This window comes from Sus scrofa, chromosome 14, assembly GCF_000003025.6.
Source record: "Sus scrofa isolate TJ Tabasco breed Duroc chromosome 14, Sscrofa11.1, whole genome shotgun sequence".
NCBI classification, from domain to species: Eukaryota; Metazoa; Chordata; class Mammalia; order Artiodactyla; family Suidae; genus Sus; species Sus scrofa.
The window spans coordinates 124759535-124777008 of record NC_010456.5 but is presented as its reverse complement, the minus strand read 5'-3'; the positions used below and the strand labels follow the sequence as shown (position 1 = coordinate 124777008).

General features: G+C 45.8%; 1 protein-coding gene across 39 annotated transcripts in view; it reads left to right on the top strand.

Moving 5' to 3' along the window:
- ABLIM1 (actin binding LIM protein 1) overlaps nt 1-17198 on the top strand; it is a 348912-nt gene extending 331714 nt beyond the window's left edge. For 13 of the 39 annotated variants that reach the window (XM_021073357.1, XM_013983756.2, XM_021073365.1 and 10 more), the window contains 9 exons: nt 675-821; nt 3347-3438; nt 4773-4884; nt 7817-7881; nt 8504-8564; nt 9168-9175; nt 9991-10065; nt 10942-11022; nt 12162-15568. In XM_021073357.1, coding sequence (XP_020929016.1) covers nt 675-821; nt 3347-3438; nt 4773-4884; nt 7817-7881; nt 8504-8564; nt 9168-9175; nt 9991-10065; nt 10942-11022; nt 12162-12275 — 755 coding nt within the window. In that variant the 3' untranslated portion in view covers nt 12276-15568. Of the gene's footprint in view, nt 1-674; nt 822-3346; nt 3439-4772; nt 4885-7816; nt 7882-8503; nt 8565-9167; nt 9176-9990; nt 10066-10941; nt 11023-12161 lie in introns of all 39 variants that reach the window. The other 26 variants (XM_021073379.1, XM_021073375.1, XM_021073378.1 and 23 more) reach the window with 5 other exon arrangements.

Below are 17474 nucleotides of genomic sequence, written 5' to 3'. Positions count from 1 at the left end.
ATAACCGTGCTGTCCAATCCCGTAGCCACTAGGCACATGTGGGTATTGATCACATAAAATGTGGCTAGTGCCACTGAGGAACTGAATTTTAATTTTTGTAGTCATTTTGTTTTATTTCATTGTATTAATTTCAATATAAATAACCACATGTAGCTAGAGTGAGTATTGGACAGCACAGCTCTAGAACAAGGGTTTTCAGTGTAGAACAGATAGAGAAGGAAGCTTTGCTCTGGCAGAACATAAGGAAAATCAGTGGTCACTAGGCACTGCTTAGCGACTGGCACTTGATAATGGTGATAAACAGCTTTCTGGAGTTGATACTCTTGCCAGAACATAAGAAAACTATGTGAGAGGGTTGTACCCCGGAGTTCCCATCATGGCACCATGGAAATGAATCCGACTAGTATCCATGAGGATGCAGGTTTGATCCCTGGCCTCGCTCAGTGGGTTAAGGATCCAGCATGGCCGTGAGCTGTGGTGTAGGTCTCAGACACGGCTCGGATCTGATGTTGCTGTGGCTGTGGCGTAGGCTGGCAGCTGTAGCTCCATGTGGACCCCAAGTCTGGGAACTTCCATATGCTGAGAGTGCGGCCCTAAAAAGCAAAAAAAAAAAAAGGGTTGGACCCCATGGCCTTGCAGACCAATGGCTAAGCTGCCCCCTGATTCCCATCTAGATGCAGCTGCCTTGGCAGCCCAGAGCAAGTCTTCAGAAGACATCATCAAGTTTTCCAAGTTCCCAGCAGCCCAGGCTCCAGACCCCAGCGAGATACCAAAGATTGAGACGGACCACTGGCCTGGTCCCCCCTCACTTGCTGCCGTAGGTATGCAATTATTGTAGCTAAGCCAAATGGACACATCATTAGGAGATCTCAGAGGTAGGAGATCTCAAAATTATTAGGAGGTCTCCAAGTGCAGTGCTTAAAAATATGCAAGGAAATGTGTTCCAGTGTAAAGATTTTTAAGAACAGTATGACCAAGAGATAGACTAGTGAAAAGAACTAAGGTGATATTAACCAGGGTGCAGAAGGCTTCAAAGTTACAGAAACCCAAGCACCAGAGCCTTGTGCTAACTAAACCCAAAAAGGTGCAGAACTGGTCTAAAACAGATGGCTTGCGTGAACTCTCCATTGTTATTGTAAAATCAGTAACTCTTTTGAACCTAGCTGAATCAAAGCCTCCTGCCAGTAATTTTGTTCTGTACCATTAAAGTATAATGGATGGATTTACTGAGGGTCCACAGAAGCGTGGCTTCTTTCAATTAAATTTGTTTTAGATGATTTCAAGGTTGTAATTACAGTTCTCTTAACAACCAATCTTAACACACCGAAGCGCTTTCATTTTTCCTGCCTGATCACGTTCTCCATGACTAAGAAGGGCTGTTACAGAGTGGCAGGTGTTCTGAAATATTACGCATGTAAAGTTACATGAGTTCACATCTGTCATTTCCATGACTTAACGTGCTAAAATGTCGCATTCAGGCTGTTTCATTCTTTGCTTTGAACCACACATTTATGCTTTGGGATTATGTCTGTGTCTTTACTGTTTTGTCAGTAGTGAAATCACTAAAAAACTAGTATTGGCAGACTCAGAAGCTGGCACTACAAATTAAGTGCATCAGCTTTACATAGAAAGTACCTATCTTAGCATCTTTCTGTTGACCACCCGAAGGCCTTCAGTTTTCCAGAATTCCCAAATTTTCTTCATCATGCTCTTTTTTATCAAGTTATTTTGAGAATAACTTTTACAAGCCATAGATGTGGGTTTTAAAGCAATTTGTATTCCTAGAGATAGGTGAAGGAAAACCTACCTCCCACTCCCAGGTTCATTATTCACAAGCATTCCATAATTATGTTCACTTAAGATGTGTCTGGCTCTTGTAAAACTCATGTCTATTAATTGTTATTAGTGTAGATTAAAGACAGAAAATTCAAACTGATATTTATGATTTTAGAAACTAAGAATCAGTCATCAGGAGTTTTTTGTTTGTTTGTTTGTTTTGCTTTTTTGCCAATCCTTGTCCTTCAGGCAGATGTGAATCTGCTGAGGTCCCTGGTTCAGTCATGTTGCTCAGTGGGGACACTAAAACAGCTAAACTTTGGGGGAGAATTAACATTTTGTTGTTATTAGCTATCATCACTGAATAGTTTAAAGCTCCTTGGGGTTCCAAAATGAAGAAAATTTCTGGTCCATTCATCAAAACGATAAACACTGAGACTATTAGTTAATGTTTATTTTGATTAGATTAGCAAGCTTTCCTGTTTCCTCCCGCAGCCAGACTAATCCAAGGAACTAAGGAAAAACAGTAATTATCTTGATTTTCTCAACCATTCAGACAGATTCCTCCTTTCCACTTCATCTCCCCTTTTCCAGGAAGCTTAAAAATTGTACATGATCTGCAAGATTATATTGAAATAAGTAACTTCTTAGCTGTATTAACCCTTTCAGTTGACCCACACACATAAAACTCTTTTGTGACCCTTCTCCAAAAGATTGAGGCCCAGGAAACATTGAAGACCCATCACTTAAAAGAACATTTAAAAACAGGTGCACCCATCATGGCTCAGCGGCTAGTGAGCCCGACTAGCATCCATAAGATACAGGTTTGATCCCTGGCCTTGCTCAGTGGGTTGAGGATCCAGTGTTGCCGTGACCTGTGGTATAGGTCACATTTGCGGCTTGGATCCCGCATTGCTGTGGCTGTAGTGGAGGCCAGCGGCTTCAGCTCCAATTGGACCCCTAGCCTGGGAACCTCCATATGCCGCCAGTGCAGACCTAAAAAGCTAAAAAAAAAAAAAAAAAAAAAATTAAAAGCATACTTTTTAATGAATTTATTGAGGATAGAAGACAGGGTTATTGTGTGTTCACAAGCCCCAATATTCAGAAAAAGAGAAAACTGCAAGATTTTTAATTTGTCACAAGAGAGGGACTCCATCACCTATTTGATGGTATCTGGATGAATTTGGATGCCTCTCCATTTGAACACTGGCCTTGGGGACATCAAGATAATAACTACAGATGCCCCTCCCACTTACTCCAGAACTTCTGACCGGTAGCCAATGCCATGACTTAGACCCCATCATAGTGGCAAACCGAGGTCTAAATGAGCTGGTCATATTGTTGGGGGGCCAAAATCCATGCCTTATGGAATCACCCACTGGACTTGTCTCAAGAAACCAGCCAGGGGTGCTGAATTGGTGGCAAGCCCTTTCTTCCCCCGTGTCGTTGAGGAATGTTAAAGACCACTGCTGACTCTGCCCACCTAACAAGTCGAGCGTGGGCAGGCCTGTCCCTTGAGATCTCCTTGCCATGGGGCTAATGTGAGAAGTTGTCTTTGCTGTGGAATTAGGAGCTGACACGAGACGCAGATCTAGCGGCCGAGAGGAAGATGATGAGGAACTGCTGAGACGCCGGCAGCTTCAAGAGGAGCAGTTAATGAAGGTCGGTCCTTCAACCACTTGGCTGAGTCTTCACTTTAGTTCTGTCAGTCCACGCTATGGAATGACTGCTGTGGGCAAAGCCACCAAGATGAGCGAGGGGTGGTCCCAGCCCTCAAGGGCTCGCCGTCCAGTAGGAGAGTCACCAGAGGCATCTGGTGACGATAAGGCAGAAGGCTTAGTGGGTTCTGGAAGAGATGCCCTGGAACTGGCAGTGAGAGCGGTGTGGGATGTTTGGGCCTCTTCAAGGAGAGTGAAACTCTGGGGTGGGGATGTGGGTATGGTGCATGTGTTGAAAGGATGCTGAAAGGCCAGGTAGAGCCAAGGTGTATTCTTCCTTCCTTCACACACGCTCTGCTGAAGGAATTCCCTTGGAATTCTCCAGGTCTTTGCTCAGGACTCATAGGACCTTGTGTGTATATCTGAGCCAGGAGAGGGGGGGATAAAATGGACTCTTACCAAGACACTCTCATTATACACCCCCTCATCTCTAGCATGGGCCCGCAGCATCCCGGAAGACCAAAAGAAGGGTAGTCAGTTATAGCCTGGGCTAGGGGACACCCGGAAATTGTAAACTCTCCTACCACAAAGGGACTGATGAATCCCTCCAAAGGACATTTCCCAAAGATACTTAATCACCTGGGAAATGCACGTGCTACTAGTTGTATGGGGGAAATGATACAAAGTTGCACATATGACCTCAGTTTTGTGTGCTACGTGCATAGACAAATACTGGATGACTGATCTTCTTTCCTTCTGGATTTTCTAAGATCTGTACAATGAGCATGCATTATTTTGTTTCTTTTCTTTTTTTTTTTTTTTTTTTTTTTTGCCATGCCCATGGCATGCCGAAGTTCTGGGGCCAGGGAATGAACCCATGCCACAGCAGTAACCAGAGCCACAGCAGGGACAACACCAAATCCTTAACCCACTGAGCCACCAGAGAACTCCTTCTTCTTCCTTGTTTTTGAAAAAAGCAGTGTACTTTCTTCTTAAAGGCTACCACACCCAGTCTTCCCTTCTTACATCAAAAATCTGTACACACTCCCACATTGCCTTCTGAGTTTACCTGCTGGCTCTTCAAGGGGAGGGCGAAGAAGGGAGAACATTCTTCTGACATGGAGCCTGGCTTAGGGCAGCAGAGCCTTGACATTGAAAGGGCTAAGAGAAATTCAAGATCCCAAACCTGACTGATCTTTTGAGGAACCACCAGGCTCTGGGACTATAGCTCAGGCCTCTCCAGAGTCAGGAACTTCTTATAGGATCTCCCCCAAAAAACTGCAGTTCCCTGAGAGTAATTGCAGGTTTCGCTCTCGTTTTTCTTTTCTTTGTGAATAGCTCAACTCAGGCCTGGGCCAGTTGATACTGAAAGAAGAGATGGAGAAGGAGAGAGAGAGCCGGGAGAGGTCCACCCTGGCAGCCAGTCGCTACGATTCTCCCATCAACTCAGGTGAGCAGTAGACCCACCTCCCTGAGCAGGAGCCGGACACCTGCCTTCAAGGAGCCAATCCTGACTGTTCCAGGAGAGGCAGGGCCATTTCTTTTCTTTTCTTTTCTTTTCTTTATTTTTAATCTTTTATATATATTTTTCTACTGTACAGCAGGGTGACCCAGTTACACATACATGTATACATTCTTTTTTCTCACATTATCATGCTCCATCATAAGTGACTAGACATAGTTCCCAGTGCCACACAGCAGGATCTCATTGCTAATCCATTCCAAAAGCAATAGTTTGCATCTATTAATCCCAAGATCCCAATCCATCCCACTAGTGGAACCTGCAGAGTGTTCCACAAGAAAAAAGTGTGGGAATCCTGTGTCATGTCAACGTAGCTTAAGAACCTCTCACCGGGAATAGGTGCCACCACCAGCTGCTCTTCTGGCACAGGTCAGGCGCCGCTAGTGTGGGGACCACCAGCAGGAGCTGGGAGCTTGTGTTATTCCCCCAGGCCATTACTCCACCGGCTCCAAGAATTCTGTAGCCCTAAGGGTGGGGCTGCTGTCCAGCTATTGCTAGGCAGCCACTGCTGCTGAGTGGCTCCCCAAGCTGAAGCAGCGTCCTGCAGCTTGAGAAAATGCACACAGGAAACAAGGATATACTGCTGGATTCCACCCCTTCCTTCCAGCATCCCCACACAATGGCATCTAGCCTCCAAGTCCAACTGAGTTACCTCTGCTTCCAAGCCCTCAGTTGTGGTCGCCCTATGCTCGAGTCCCTCTAGGCTGTTTCCACGTGGCCAACCTTGGTTTTTTCCCATGTAGCTAGCCCCAGCTCCCTGTGTGAGTCTGATCTCTAAAGCCAGAGTTTTAGTTCCCGACACCTGCTGGCATCCACCTACAGTGGGCCCATGATGCTGACCATTCGGGGAGCAGTATTTCCATTTTAACTGGTTCCCCCCAATTGTCTAGGGTTCCTCCTCCATGTTGGCTGATCTCCTCGCTGCTGGGGGGACTTCCCAGGGTGCCGGGGCCTTTTCCTCTTTCCAGCCCCCTCCTGGGGTGCCAGTCCCATCTTGCTTCCTTTCACGTCTTTCTTTTGTCCTCTTTGGTTTTGTGAAGCTTTTCTTGCTCTGTCATCATCCTGAGGTCTTTTGTCAGTTTTCAGGAAATTTTCTGTGCGACTAGTTCCATGTGCAGATGGATTTTCAGTGTATTTGTGGGAGTAGGTGAGCCTCACGTCCTACTATGCTGCCCTCGTCCCTCAGCTGCCATCTTTTATTTTTATTTATTTATTTATTTTTGTCTTTTTGCCTTTTCTTGAGACACTGCCATGGCATATGGAGGTCCCCAGGCTAGGGGTCTAAACAGAGCTGTAGTTGCTGGCATACACCAGAGCCACAGCAACACGGGATCCGAGCCGCGTCTGCAACCTACACCACAGCTCACTGCAATGCCAGATCCTTAACCCACTGAGCAACGGCAGGGATCGAACCCATAACTTCATGGTTCCTGGTTGGGTTCGTTATCCACTGCGCCACAGCTGCCGTCTTTTAAATCTAGTTGGGCTTTAATTTCTTCATCTCTAAAATGGATATCTGTGAATAAGACTTACTTCCTTTTTTCCTCTGTTGCTCTGTCTAGCATCACGTGCTCACAGGATACTGCAGAGAGCCCGAATGTTTTTTAACTGTAGAGAGCATGAACAATATTTTCTAAGCATTATGAGTTTACATATCCAGTACAAGAGCTAAGGGCTAATGGTGCTGGGTTTGGATACTTTTGAAAGAGGTTACTTAGATACTAAGCTGAAATAAATACTCTATCAGTATAGTTTCTACCGCTTATACTTATCATAAGCCAATTCTCTTACCCATAAGATTTCTTCTCGTTTATTCTGAACTAGTGCATAATTTTTTCTCCTAAATGTTCCTTTAAACATGCGTTTAGTGTTTCCTATGCAGACACTTCCACTAAACATTATTTCATTGAATCTTCACACCATACCAGTGAAGTAGATGGTATTTACTATTATTATTATTATTATTAGCCCCATTTAGTAGATCAAGAGACAAGCAAAGGGAAGTTTAAATAACCTATCCAATGCCACGTTGCTGAAAGCTACCAAAACTAAGATTTAGGATTCCAAGCGTTATAACCCGAGCCCATACTCTTAACTGGAATGCCCTACTACCTCTCATAGATGCCACACTGGCATTGAACTTGGGTTAGGCTAGTTCCTTCCAATTCTGCAGTTATATTCTATAAGAATAAGTAGCACTATAGGTACATGGGTCAAGAAATGAAGGTTTAAAAAGATGGAATACTGTGCTCAAAGATAGAGAGGTGTTAAGTTACAGAAGCAAAAATTCAAGACCAGGTCTGCTCCTTCCAAAGCCTGGCAGTTTATGAGTCATCCACACTGTTGATCAATGGGGTACCCTATCCCAGGCCTCCTAGGACTTTAATTGCGTTCGGCCAATAGATCTTGCTAACATACATGTTGGCCTCCAGGTCAGTTACTGCTGTCATACCATCTAGGACTTGGGATTATGCATCCTAATAACCCTGGGTTCAAATCATTGCTCAGATATTATTCACAAGCTGAATAACTTTAAGCAAGATGCTTAACTTCTCTTAGCCTTATTTCTTCTGCAATAAAATGGAAATAATATCAGCATTATTAGCATTGGGTTAAGGATTCAGAGATCAAGCAAGTGGAACACTTCTTTCTTGCCCATCCCTCCTCCATAGTTTCACTACCCACCCTTTCCCTGCATCACCCAAAGATGGCAGCATTTTGTGAACATTTGAGCCCAATACCATTTGGATTGTTTTTTCTAAATCTTCTTTTCTGCAAATTAGAAGTTAGACTGCCAATTTCATGGAAGAATTGGACTTCTGGTTCCTAACAATTGCTTTTTTTTTTTCCCCGCATTCAGCTTCACATGCTCTGTCGTCTAAAACCTCATCTCTCCCAGGCTATGGAAGAAATGGGCTTCATCGGGTAAGGTTTCTCCTTTATTCCTTTCCCGGTTTGTTCCCTCTTCAGTCCTGGTTGAAGTGCTGACCATACTGTCTGCATACATCTGACAATATAATCTCAGTGTTAGAATGTAATAAAATACTATAATTTCCATGGTCTCCTGGTAGATCGCTTTGAGTTACAGGCAAGAGAAAATATTTCTATTGAGAGAAAGCAAAATTGACATTGGATAAAAGAATAGCCTTTATAAGCCTATGGGAAAACTAATTGTATGGCCAATGTTTCTACAAGTAACCACTTGAGCCATTATCTCTACTATAAAAAGATGTGGGCAAGTTTGTTGCAACCTCCCTCCCCACAACCCATAGAGAAAATATAATTATGTAGCTATGATATGGAGGCTTGTGTTTTTATGTATCAGCAAGAGACACTTGCTTACCACCCACTGAGCAGTAGCATTGGATGTAAGATAAAAGACAAAGATGTCATAGAAGAAGAACTAAGTAGGAAAAATAATGAGGATCTAGGAATTCACCTTAGGAAGAATCCTTAGGATTTTAGAAATCCTTTCTTCTTTTTCATCTGATTCAAAAACTAGTATTGTGGAGCATATTTTCTAATTGTGTGTTTTTCCTCATTTCAGCCTGTTTCTACAGACTTTGCTCAGTACAACAGCTACGGGGATGTCAGCGGGGGAGTGCGAGGTGAGGCAGCTGTGGGCTGACTGTGGCCGGGGTAGGAAGGCGTCTGTGCTGTCGCAGGTGCATTGGCTGGGCTCAGGCTGAGTCACATCCTGTAGTCAGATCACATCTGTCTTCTGAGCCAACAGGGCATTTATTAAAATCTTGAAGGATCTCTACTGAAGTGAGAGACAAGAAGCAAGTTGTTAGGAAGGAATTCATTGCTCCTACTTTGTGCCAAGCACTTGATTCGATCACTGGAAGTATAGTGATAAGCAAGACATGGGCCTATCTTCAAAATGCAGTGGCTGAGAGACAGAGAGATACAGAGACAGAGACAGAAACTCCATGAGAGAACTGCTGTGATCAAGAGAGAAGGCAGAAACACCTTCAGGGTGTCAGCTTCCAGGAGAAAAGGGTGTTTGAACTGCTAACTACCACCAGAGCAGGCATTTCCTCCCCTCAGGGAGGCAGCCAGCCTGGGTGTGCAGAGATCGAGGAGCTGGGAGAGCGCGTGGTTCTTTGAGGAGTGTTTGGAGAATTGCAATAAGATATAGTCTCTGTTAATGTTGCCACGTTTTTCTATGATCTTGCCCTTCTGAGATTTTCTTTTCCCTTCCTTTCCAGACTACCAGGTATGGAACACTCTTTCTCAAGTTGGCCACACCAGCAAAAACAGTCTTTTTCCAATCCAGATGTATTCTGCTGCTGCTCCAAGAAAGGATTTCTGTTGAGAAGACCCTGGTTTGGGTTGATCTGTCTACGTATTAGCCCACAGATATGAGGAGCCATGAGTGGCAGGCATGCCTGGTGCCCAGGTCAGGCTGGTCCTGCAGGCCTTGGGGACACGGCATGAATGAGGCCAGGTGTCAGAGAGTTCCCCAAGTCTGGCCTTGGAGCGTCCTCTTTGGGATGGAAGTGGACCAGCATCAGTTGATTTTCTTTTAGTTGTAGTCTCTCACTCCTTGAGGCCTCCCCTCCTCTGTGCGGTCACAAATGAAAAGAAACTCCTGTTTTGGCCAATAGGAAAGAGCTGCTCTGGTACCATTCTCTTCTTCCTAGAACCTTAACATTGTAAACAGTGATGGAGAATGAGAAAGGGGGGAAAAACGCAAAGACATTAAGATTACATTTTTTTAAAATCATAGACTCAGCAATTCTTTGATTGTACCCTATGCTTTCATGCATGGAGCCTAAATTCAGGGAGTAGTCACTAGTTAGTAAGCCAGGATCTTTCATCGGCTGGATTATAAAAGAACAGCATCCCCAGTATTCCTGCTTTATTCGGCAAGGAGCTCACTTTGAAAATTCCATGGAAGTTAAAATGACACACCTGTAAAAGAGCAATGAAGATTTGAGACCCAAACAAGGAGGTCTGGGAGCCCACAAGCTCTTCCTCAGCCCCCGACATGGCCCTGTGCTCCTCCTGAGCCCTGCTTTTCTTTTGCAGACCCTCCCAGATGGCCACATGCCAGCCATGAGGATGGACCGGGGGGTCTCCATGCCCAACATGTTGGAACCAAAGGCAAGTTCCTCTCACATGGGGACGAAACTGGGCCATTACTCTGAAAAGATTTATTTCCTGTCTTCTTCACATTCTCATTGTTGAGGCCCACTTGGCTCCAGGCTGGTGCATTAGGCAAGCCTGTCATCAAGAATCTTTCTGTTCTGCTGGTTTTGTCACACCAAGTCCGCAGGTGTAAGAGCTCACTGGATTCACCATGAAGTACCGGCACTTCTTGCTCATGACCTTGGTATCTGTACAGTGTCTGCCATGAGCACTGCAAAGCCTGCTCACTGTTATGCAGAGTGGTTGCAGACCACTCCAGATAGGGTGACCCACATCCCAGCTTGTCCGAGACTTTCCCTAGCTTGCAGCCTAGGAACCTCCCCAGTCCCAAGCAAACTGGGATGATGGGTCCTTCCAGCTCCAGTACATCCTGTGATTCCAGAGGTGTCCAAAAGCTGCTCTCCCTGGTGACCATAACTGGGGCTTATTTCTCTCTGTCATCACCAGAACATTGCTTCTGGGGCTGCATGGCTCCCAGGATTCATGACCCATCATGGAACAAGATTGTTGAACCTTGCGAGTGTCCTGCCCTATAAATCCTTACCTATACTTTCAATTCCCTTCCAATTGTTACCTTCATCCCCAGTCCATAGTAAGTTGTATTCTTTCACTCAACAACACCCTCCTGGGGCACATCACTGGTAGGGCGTGGGTATGTGTGAGAACCTGCCCCAGCCCCTGGAAACTTGAGCGAGGAACACATCTCTCTGGTGCTCTTATTATAGCATCTTAGAAGCTCTCTCTTCGGAGTCCTAGATTTCAAGTAGCTTCTGCTTGTCAATAAAATGGACAGCGGTGTTCTAGAAGAGGTGTTTTTTCTTTGCTTCTCAGATATTTCCATATGAAATGCTGATGGTGACCAACAGAGGGCGCAATAAAATCCTAAGAGATGTGGACAGAACCCGGCTGGAGGTAAAACAAACCAACAAACCTGTCTCAGCTGCAGATTCCTGTGCCTTTCTCCCAACTTTCCCCCTAAGAAATGTTCCAGTTAAGGCAAAAAAAAAAAAAAAAAATCAACCTAGGTATAACTAAGCTCACTTTGGAGAAAAGCCCAAATTTATGTGTAGGAGATCAACATAAAAATGTCTGATAAAATCCAGAACACCACCACCCAGGAGAAGCAGTATGACTTTAGTCACTTTCTTGGAAACTTGACGTTGCCATCACTGGGCTGATGGTGTAGACTCTCCAACCCTCTTCCGTACCCCCAGATCCTCGTGTTTCCCCAAGCCCGGGTTGCGTTCACTGAGAGGAGGGAGGGATCGCTCAGGAAGAGGGGTGCACTGGACAGGGTTCTCTCGGCTGTTTCCAATCCCTGTCGCAGGGTTATCTGGGTGCACATACCCCAGGCCTCCTTAGACATGGAAGACTGATCTTTGTACTTTTCCATCCAAATGGTTCTAATTAAGAAACACTCTGGCTGCCAGTCTCATAAAGAATCATTAACCCCTGACAAAAGGCAAGTACCTCTGTATGTGAGGTCAGACCTGGGCAGAGAATAAAGGCTCCGCTATCCTAAGAGAATCTTTCTAGGTGGGATGACAGGCTGAAGTTCTCCTCAGTAGACCAAGCATCCCCCTGACCTGTTGGCGAGCCAGGAAAAAGGCCTGGCATTCCCAAAGGACCACTCGGGAACTCTCTCTCTCTCTCTCTCTCTCTCTCTCTCTCTCTCTCTCTCTCTCTCTCTCTCTCTGGGTTTCTTATGACTCTGGTCCAATTTCCCTACATCTCTCCAGCATCCCAAGGACCTGGAGTGGCATCTCCTCCAGCCTAAGGAGTCACCTTCCCAATGTCCCATGCCCCTTCCGTGTCGTTATCATCATCATTAATATTCCATCAGCTCTTCTGTGTGGTAGGAAGGTGCAGTACCTGGCCCGACCAGGTGAGGCACCCCTGGGCCCAGTGTCTGCTCAGAAGCCTCAGAGATAGACCCCTCTTCCATCATTGCACCTTGCCCTTCAGAATGATGACCTGGAAGCTGGAGAGCAGCTCTCAAGGTCATCCATGTGGCCATGAAGACTGACCACTGTTCTTTTCTCCCATCACAGCGCCACTTAGCCCCAGAAGTGTTTCGGGAAATCTTTGGAATGTCCATCCAGGAGTTTGACAAGTTACCTCTTTGGAGACGCAACGACATGAAGAAAAAAGCCAAACTCTTCTAAGTCCCCCACGTAGACAGCCATTCGACAAAGGACTAACCACGGCAGTGCCGCATAGGATGTTATATTAAGGCCCAAAGTTGATCGGAGAACTTGCAAACTGCTGTCCCGCAGCAACAACAGAAAGGGAAAATCGGATTAAAACACCCATGAGCCACATATTGGGCCCACCCACGGCAGCCCTTGCCCAGAAGCAATGGGGTGAAAACGTCTGTGTTCCCACACTCAACGGTAGCGGTCTCGTGTGACCTTTTTTCCATCACCTTATGTACGCAACAGGAGCTATTTCTTTTGTTTCCTTTCAGCTGTTGTCCAACCATAGTGCTGACTGTACAGATAAGAGCCAGCAAGTGCCCTTAGGATGCCGCATGGAAAAAAGCAATTGTTGCAACTCCAGAGTCTGAGTATATTTATTAAGTAGTGCCGAGGCTGAGAAGGAAGAGCCGGAGGGACAGAGTCAAGGGACAGATCCACGGGGTGGCAGCCTCTGCACACGCCTTTTTTCACGGGCTTCCTGCAGCCCTGCCCACGCTTCACCAGGATGGAAACCAGAGTGGCGGGGGGAGAGGGGGTGCCCCAGCAGCTCTCTTTGAATAGCCGCCAAAGTCCCTTTTAACCAGCTCCTTGTTCCCACTGTTTGCTAGGACCTGATGGGTGAATTCCTCAGCTAGAATTAAAAAGAAAAAAAAAAATGAAGCGAAAGAGAGGGAAAAACAGGAATGAAAACTCTCTCGTAAGTCTTTTCCTGCTTCAGACAGGGTGTGTCCTTCGTCCTCCCCATCAAGGACAGGAGCTGTCTTGCCTCCACCTCCGCCCCCCTCCCTCACTTTTACAAAGAAAGGGTGGCCCAGTTGTTTGCTGTTCAATGAGTTTTGTCCAAGGGCCATAGCTCTTCCCACCCAGCAACCTCTGCTCTCTGTCCAGCATCTTCTAATTCAGATCAAGCCCTCAGTGGTTTGGGTTTGTTTGTTTGTTTGTTTGTTTTAAGGTCTTTTCAGTCGTAGGCTAAGGCAAAGGCATGTTGCTCTCTTTGAAATCTGTGCATCTCCAAAGTAGATTGTCTCCAACTGATTTAATTTGGCCTTTTCAGCTTTTCTTTCTTGCCTAGCTCTGTTGACCTCCTGGTGTGGTGTGTATCTATCTGTGTGTGTGTGTGTGTGTGTGTGTGTGTGTGTGTGTGTGTGTGTTCAGTTTGGGCAGTCTGCATGTGCTTTTGCATTCATTCCTGCTTGAGTGTTCGTCCCACTGTGCTGCTGCTTCAGAGGGACATTTACTCAAGTGCACATGACAAAGATCGAGTGAGGCTCACCGCATCCCCGACACTCTGTCCCTTGTGGGGAGGCTGTGGGTGGTTAAAAGCCAGCATATTCCATGATGGATACAGCTCAAGTCAGCCTCAGACTGAAGCCTGCCGACCTGGGATGAGGCTGTGTGTAGACCTCAAACTGAGTTCTCAAATTCGCAACACAAGATTCCCATTGGAGCCAAGGATTACAACACGACTTGTATGAGAGACCGCACCGTGGTTCCTGAAAGCCTCTGGCTGTGACTCAGACAGGACTAGAGTCACGCCGCCGAGGAGGGTGTCACATTAATTCTCATGCTTTGGGGGTCTGCTTGAAAATGTAAATGCTGTTGAAAGCCAAAGGAGAACGCATTTGAATTCACCTGCGTATGCCCCTAATAATAAAAGCTCAGACATTCTCCCTGCTGGCACCAAGTATTAGAATGAGTGAGCAGCTGACACGAGTGGTAAAAAGCAAGGAGCATGTTCTGACCTTGTGCTGCAGACATCACTTGTGATTCTGTCTAGCGACTGGGTGCTGTGGCCAACAGTGCAATGGCTTCACGTATTCAATTGCAATTGTTTTCTCTGCTCTTCCCTGAGAAATCTAAAGTTGCTTGACCTTTCAGTGCTAGGCATGGGATGTTTGAGGACTGTTCTCACAAATAAATGTGTGTGTGTGTGTGTGTGTGTGCGTGCGTGTGCACGCACATGCGTGCGCTTGTATGACCTATTAACATATGTAGCAAAGGGCTTTGGCCAGGTGAAGGGAAGAGACTAGCTCATCCTTGAACTGAAGGCAGATGGCAGCCCACAGCTTTGCCCCTGACACATTAGTTGCCTCTTGCTTCATTCCATGCACCCACTGTCCCATCTTCTCTCTGATGCCTCCTGTATTGGCAGCCTCACCTGCATGTTCTCATCCTTGCTGCACTCTGGCAAAGTGTGTGGAGTGGGGACCACGGCATAATCCCAGTGTCTCCCTGCCTTGATCAAGAACAAAGATGGCCAGATGGATCCTAGGGCTCAGCTGGTGGAGAGGTTTTCTTCACAGTGGAGCTAGTAAAGGACCCTCAGTGGTTTTCATTGGCAAATGAATTATAACCCATGTCCTTGTGGATCAAGTGTCAGTGTATGAAAAATTGCAGTGATAGTTAAAGAACCGAGCCCTAAGTTTGTACCTACTAATGAAACTCTGTTTGGCTTGTAGAACTTTTAAATTTAGTTCTGCATCCACCTTGTGGGGGTGGGGGGAAGCTTCTTTCCATATCAAATGTATTATTAGCTAATTTAAACTACACGCAAAAATGCATTGCCAGAAAATACCAGTGGCTTCCTGGCTACAAGCAGAGCGGTGCTGTGTTCTGGGGAGGGGGCACTGGAAACTATAATGCAGCGTGGGCTCCCCAACCTCTCTCCCCAGGAGAAGGCTCCAGCCAGAGGGAGAGGCCCCAACCCAGATCAATGGGCAGCAACGCCCTGTCTGTTTGGTTGAATTGAGTTCAGCATGCTTTTCCAGAAAATGTCCAGGTCGCTGCACAGGAAATCAGTGTTCTCTGTTTGAACCCTACCCGGCATAAAAAATTCCAGTTGTCAACACTGGATTATTGACTCTAGGAAAGGAAGTATACACAGGGCAAGCTTCCCTGGTGCATACATAAAGGGCTAAGTTTTTGAGCATCGGGCTTGCTAGTGACTCTGAAAGCACACCCTGATGGCATGAACAAACCTCTATGACGGCACGAAGATCAGTGCTTCCTTTAAAGTTTCTTCCAGAAAAGCCAGGAGACCATTTAGTCTTCCAGTGTGATTTATGTTGATACATAATAAAGAGCCTTTGGAAACTCGTGCAGCTCGCTATGCGTCTGCATTTGGGTTTGGGGTTCCTTATGAAACGTTCTTAGTGTGACTTCTTCAATTATGAAAGATAAGCTGCCTGTTCTCTGAGACCTCGAACAAAAAAAGCTTGAGTCAGTGGGTCCTCAGGTGCAAAGGAAAAAAAAAAAAAAAACTGATTTCTATCATGTCCTCTGGTCTCTCCACTTCTCCTAATTCTGTTGTTTCCAAGCTGTTTCCTCTTCCAAGGTGAGGCTGGAACAGCCCCCTTTTCACTCCCATCCTCTGCATCTAGGGATTCAATCAACTCTACTCGGAAAAGTCTTGCTGGAAATGTGTCTAAAACTTTCACCTAATTTCTTTATACTTTTCCAGCCAACACCTTTTTTCTAAAGAATTGCTTCTCAGATGATTATGTAAAGTAGATACGCTTTTGCAAGTTTAAAAATTCAAATGAACCCCTTTAGACTATGTAGGTCTTTCTAAAACCTCTTGATGGCACACTCGGTGCCAGCGTGCTCCTGCGTGTTGAAGGGGCAGGTGGCCCCTCCAGCTGAGGGCACCCCGAGCCCTCTTTCTGACCATCAGGAAGGACAGTGGGAGGAAGATGAACTCTCTGCCATCAACCCTCCTGCGTCCTCTGAAGCAAGCTCAGTCGTTACCAAGCTCCTGGTGTATTTCCGGTTACTGTTTAATCTGTACTTCCTAGGACAGCCTTGATTTTATTTGACTTTTAAAATTAACCAAGTGTTTGTCAGGAGCCCTAAAACTCACTTATTAATACCCCCTTTTGGAGGATGGTCTATCCAGGAAAAAAAAAAAAAAAAAAGATGATTTCAGGCTTGCGATTTTAGTGACATCACTTTATCGTGGCTATGTACATGAAAGGAACTACCTAATCATGTTGTGATGAAAGAAAGAGAAACTTTTACTTTGGCATTAAAAAAAAAAAAAAAATCGCTGTCTTTTTGTTTGCTGCCCGAGACGCAGTGGGGAGACGGTGAATGATGCGCTTGGCATAGGGATCTTTGTGTTTTTTTGTTGGGGCAAGTTTCCTTTCTGACAAATTCAACAGGAAAGGGGGAGGTGGTCTTTTAAACTGAGAGAAACTTTCTAAATAATATATGTGTACACAGCAAATTAAACCGATCTCATCTTTTCTGACGCCTCGTGTAATTGAGTGGCAATTGTCATCATTAAATAAAATCCTTCCCAAAAGTCTCTCCCAAGAGTGACGGTGCCATGAGTCGCTTTCTGAGCCCGTTCAGCAAAGGTAGAGGAGACAGACTGCAGACACGAAGGCAGCCAGCCGCTTAGCGACTTGTCTACGGCTACGGACAAGACGACGAACATCCACGGGACTTGTGTTCTTTGGGAGTGTTTTGTACAGACTCGTTCAGTAATAAACGTATGTGGTTTCTGGAAGTTGCCAACAGCCCTGCATCGAAGCTCTTGCAGTTCTTTCATTTTTAAGTTGGGTTTAATGGAATTTTTGAAGGCATACTCTTCTTCCTGCCTCCCCCGCCCCCACCCCATCCCTTCCAGAAACACGAAAGCCAATGTTTGGAAGAAATGCTGTTTAAAAGATGTATCGTGTCCCCCATGAAAGTGAGTGGGTGTTTGTCAGGGTCCCGAGTGCCACGTACCAGTGTGCAGAGGCGGGTGGCCCTGGGCCCTGGATGCTGTGCTTAACGTGCCCAACCTGCTCCACGCTCCTGTTGAAAGCAGCACCTGCTGCCCCTCTGCCGCTGTCCTACGTTACTGTTGTCCTCCCAACTCAGTGAATAAAGCATCTTTATTCGTAATGGCCTCCACACTGTGTTTCATTTGTTGTTCCCCTGCTCCCTTTAAATGCCTGTGCCATTTGAAAAACTGCTGACCCAGCTTCCAAAGACCAAAACAGAATCAAACCAAAGCCCTGGGGATGTACTTTTATCATGTAGGTTGGTGGAGTAGAGGGAAGAAAATGCATCAAACAGCAGCAATATTCCAGGACTGTTTGCCCAATAATCCCAACCCTACTGACCAAGTCAACTGAAAAAAAAAATGTATATAAGGAGTTCCCCAGTGGCCTAGTGGTT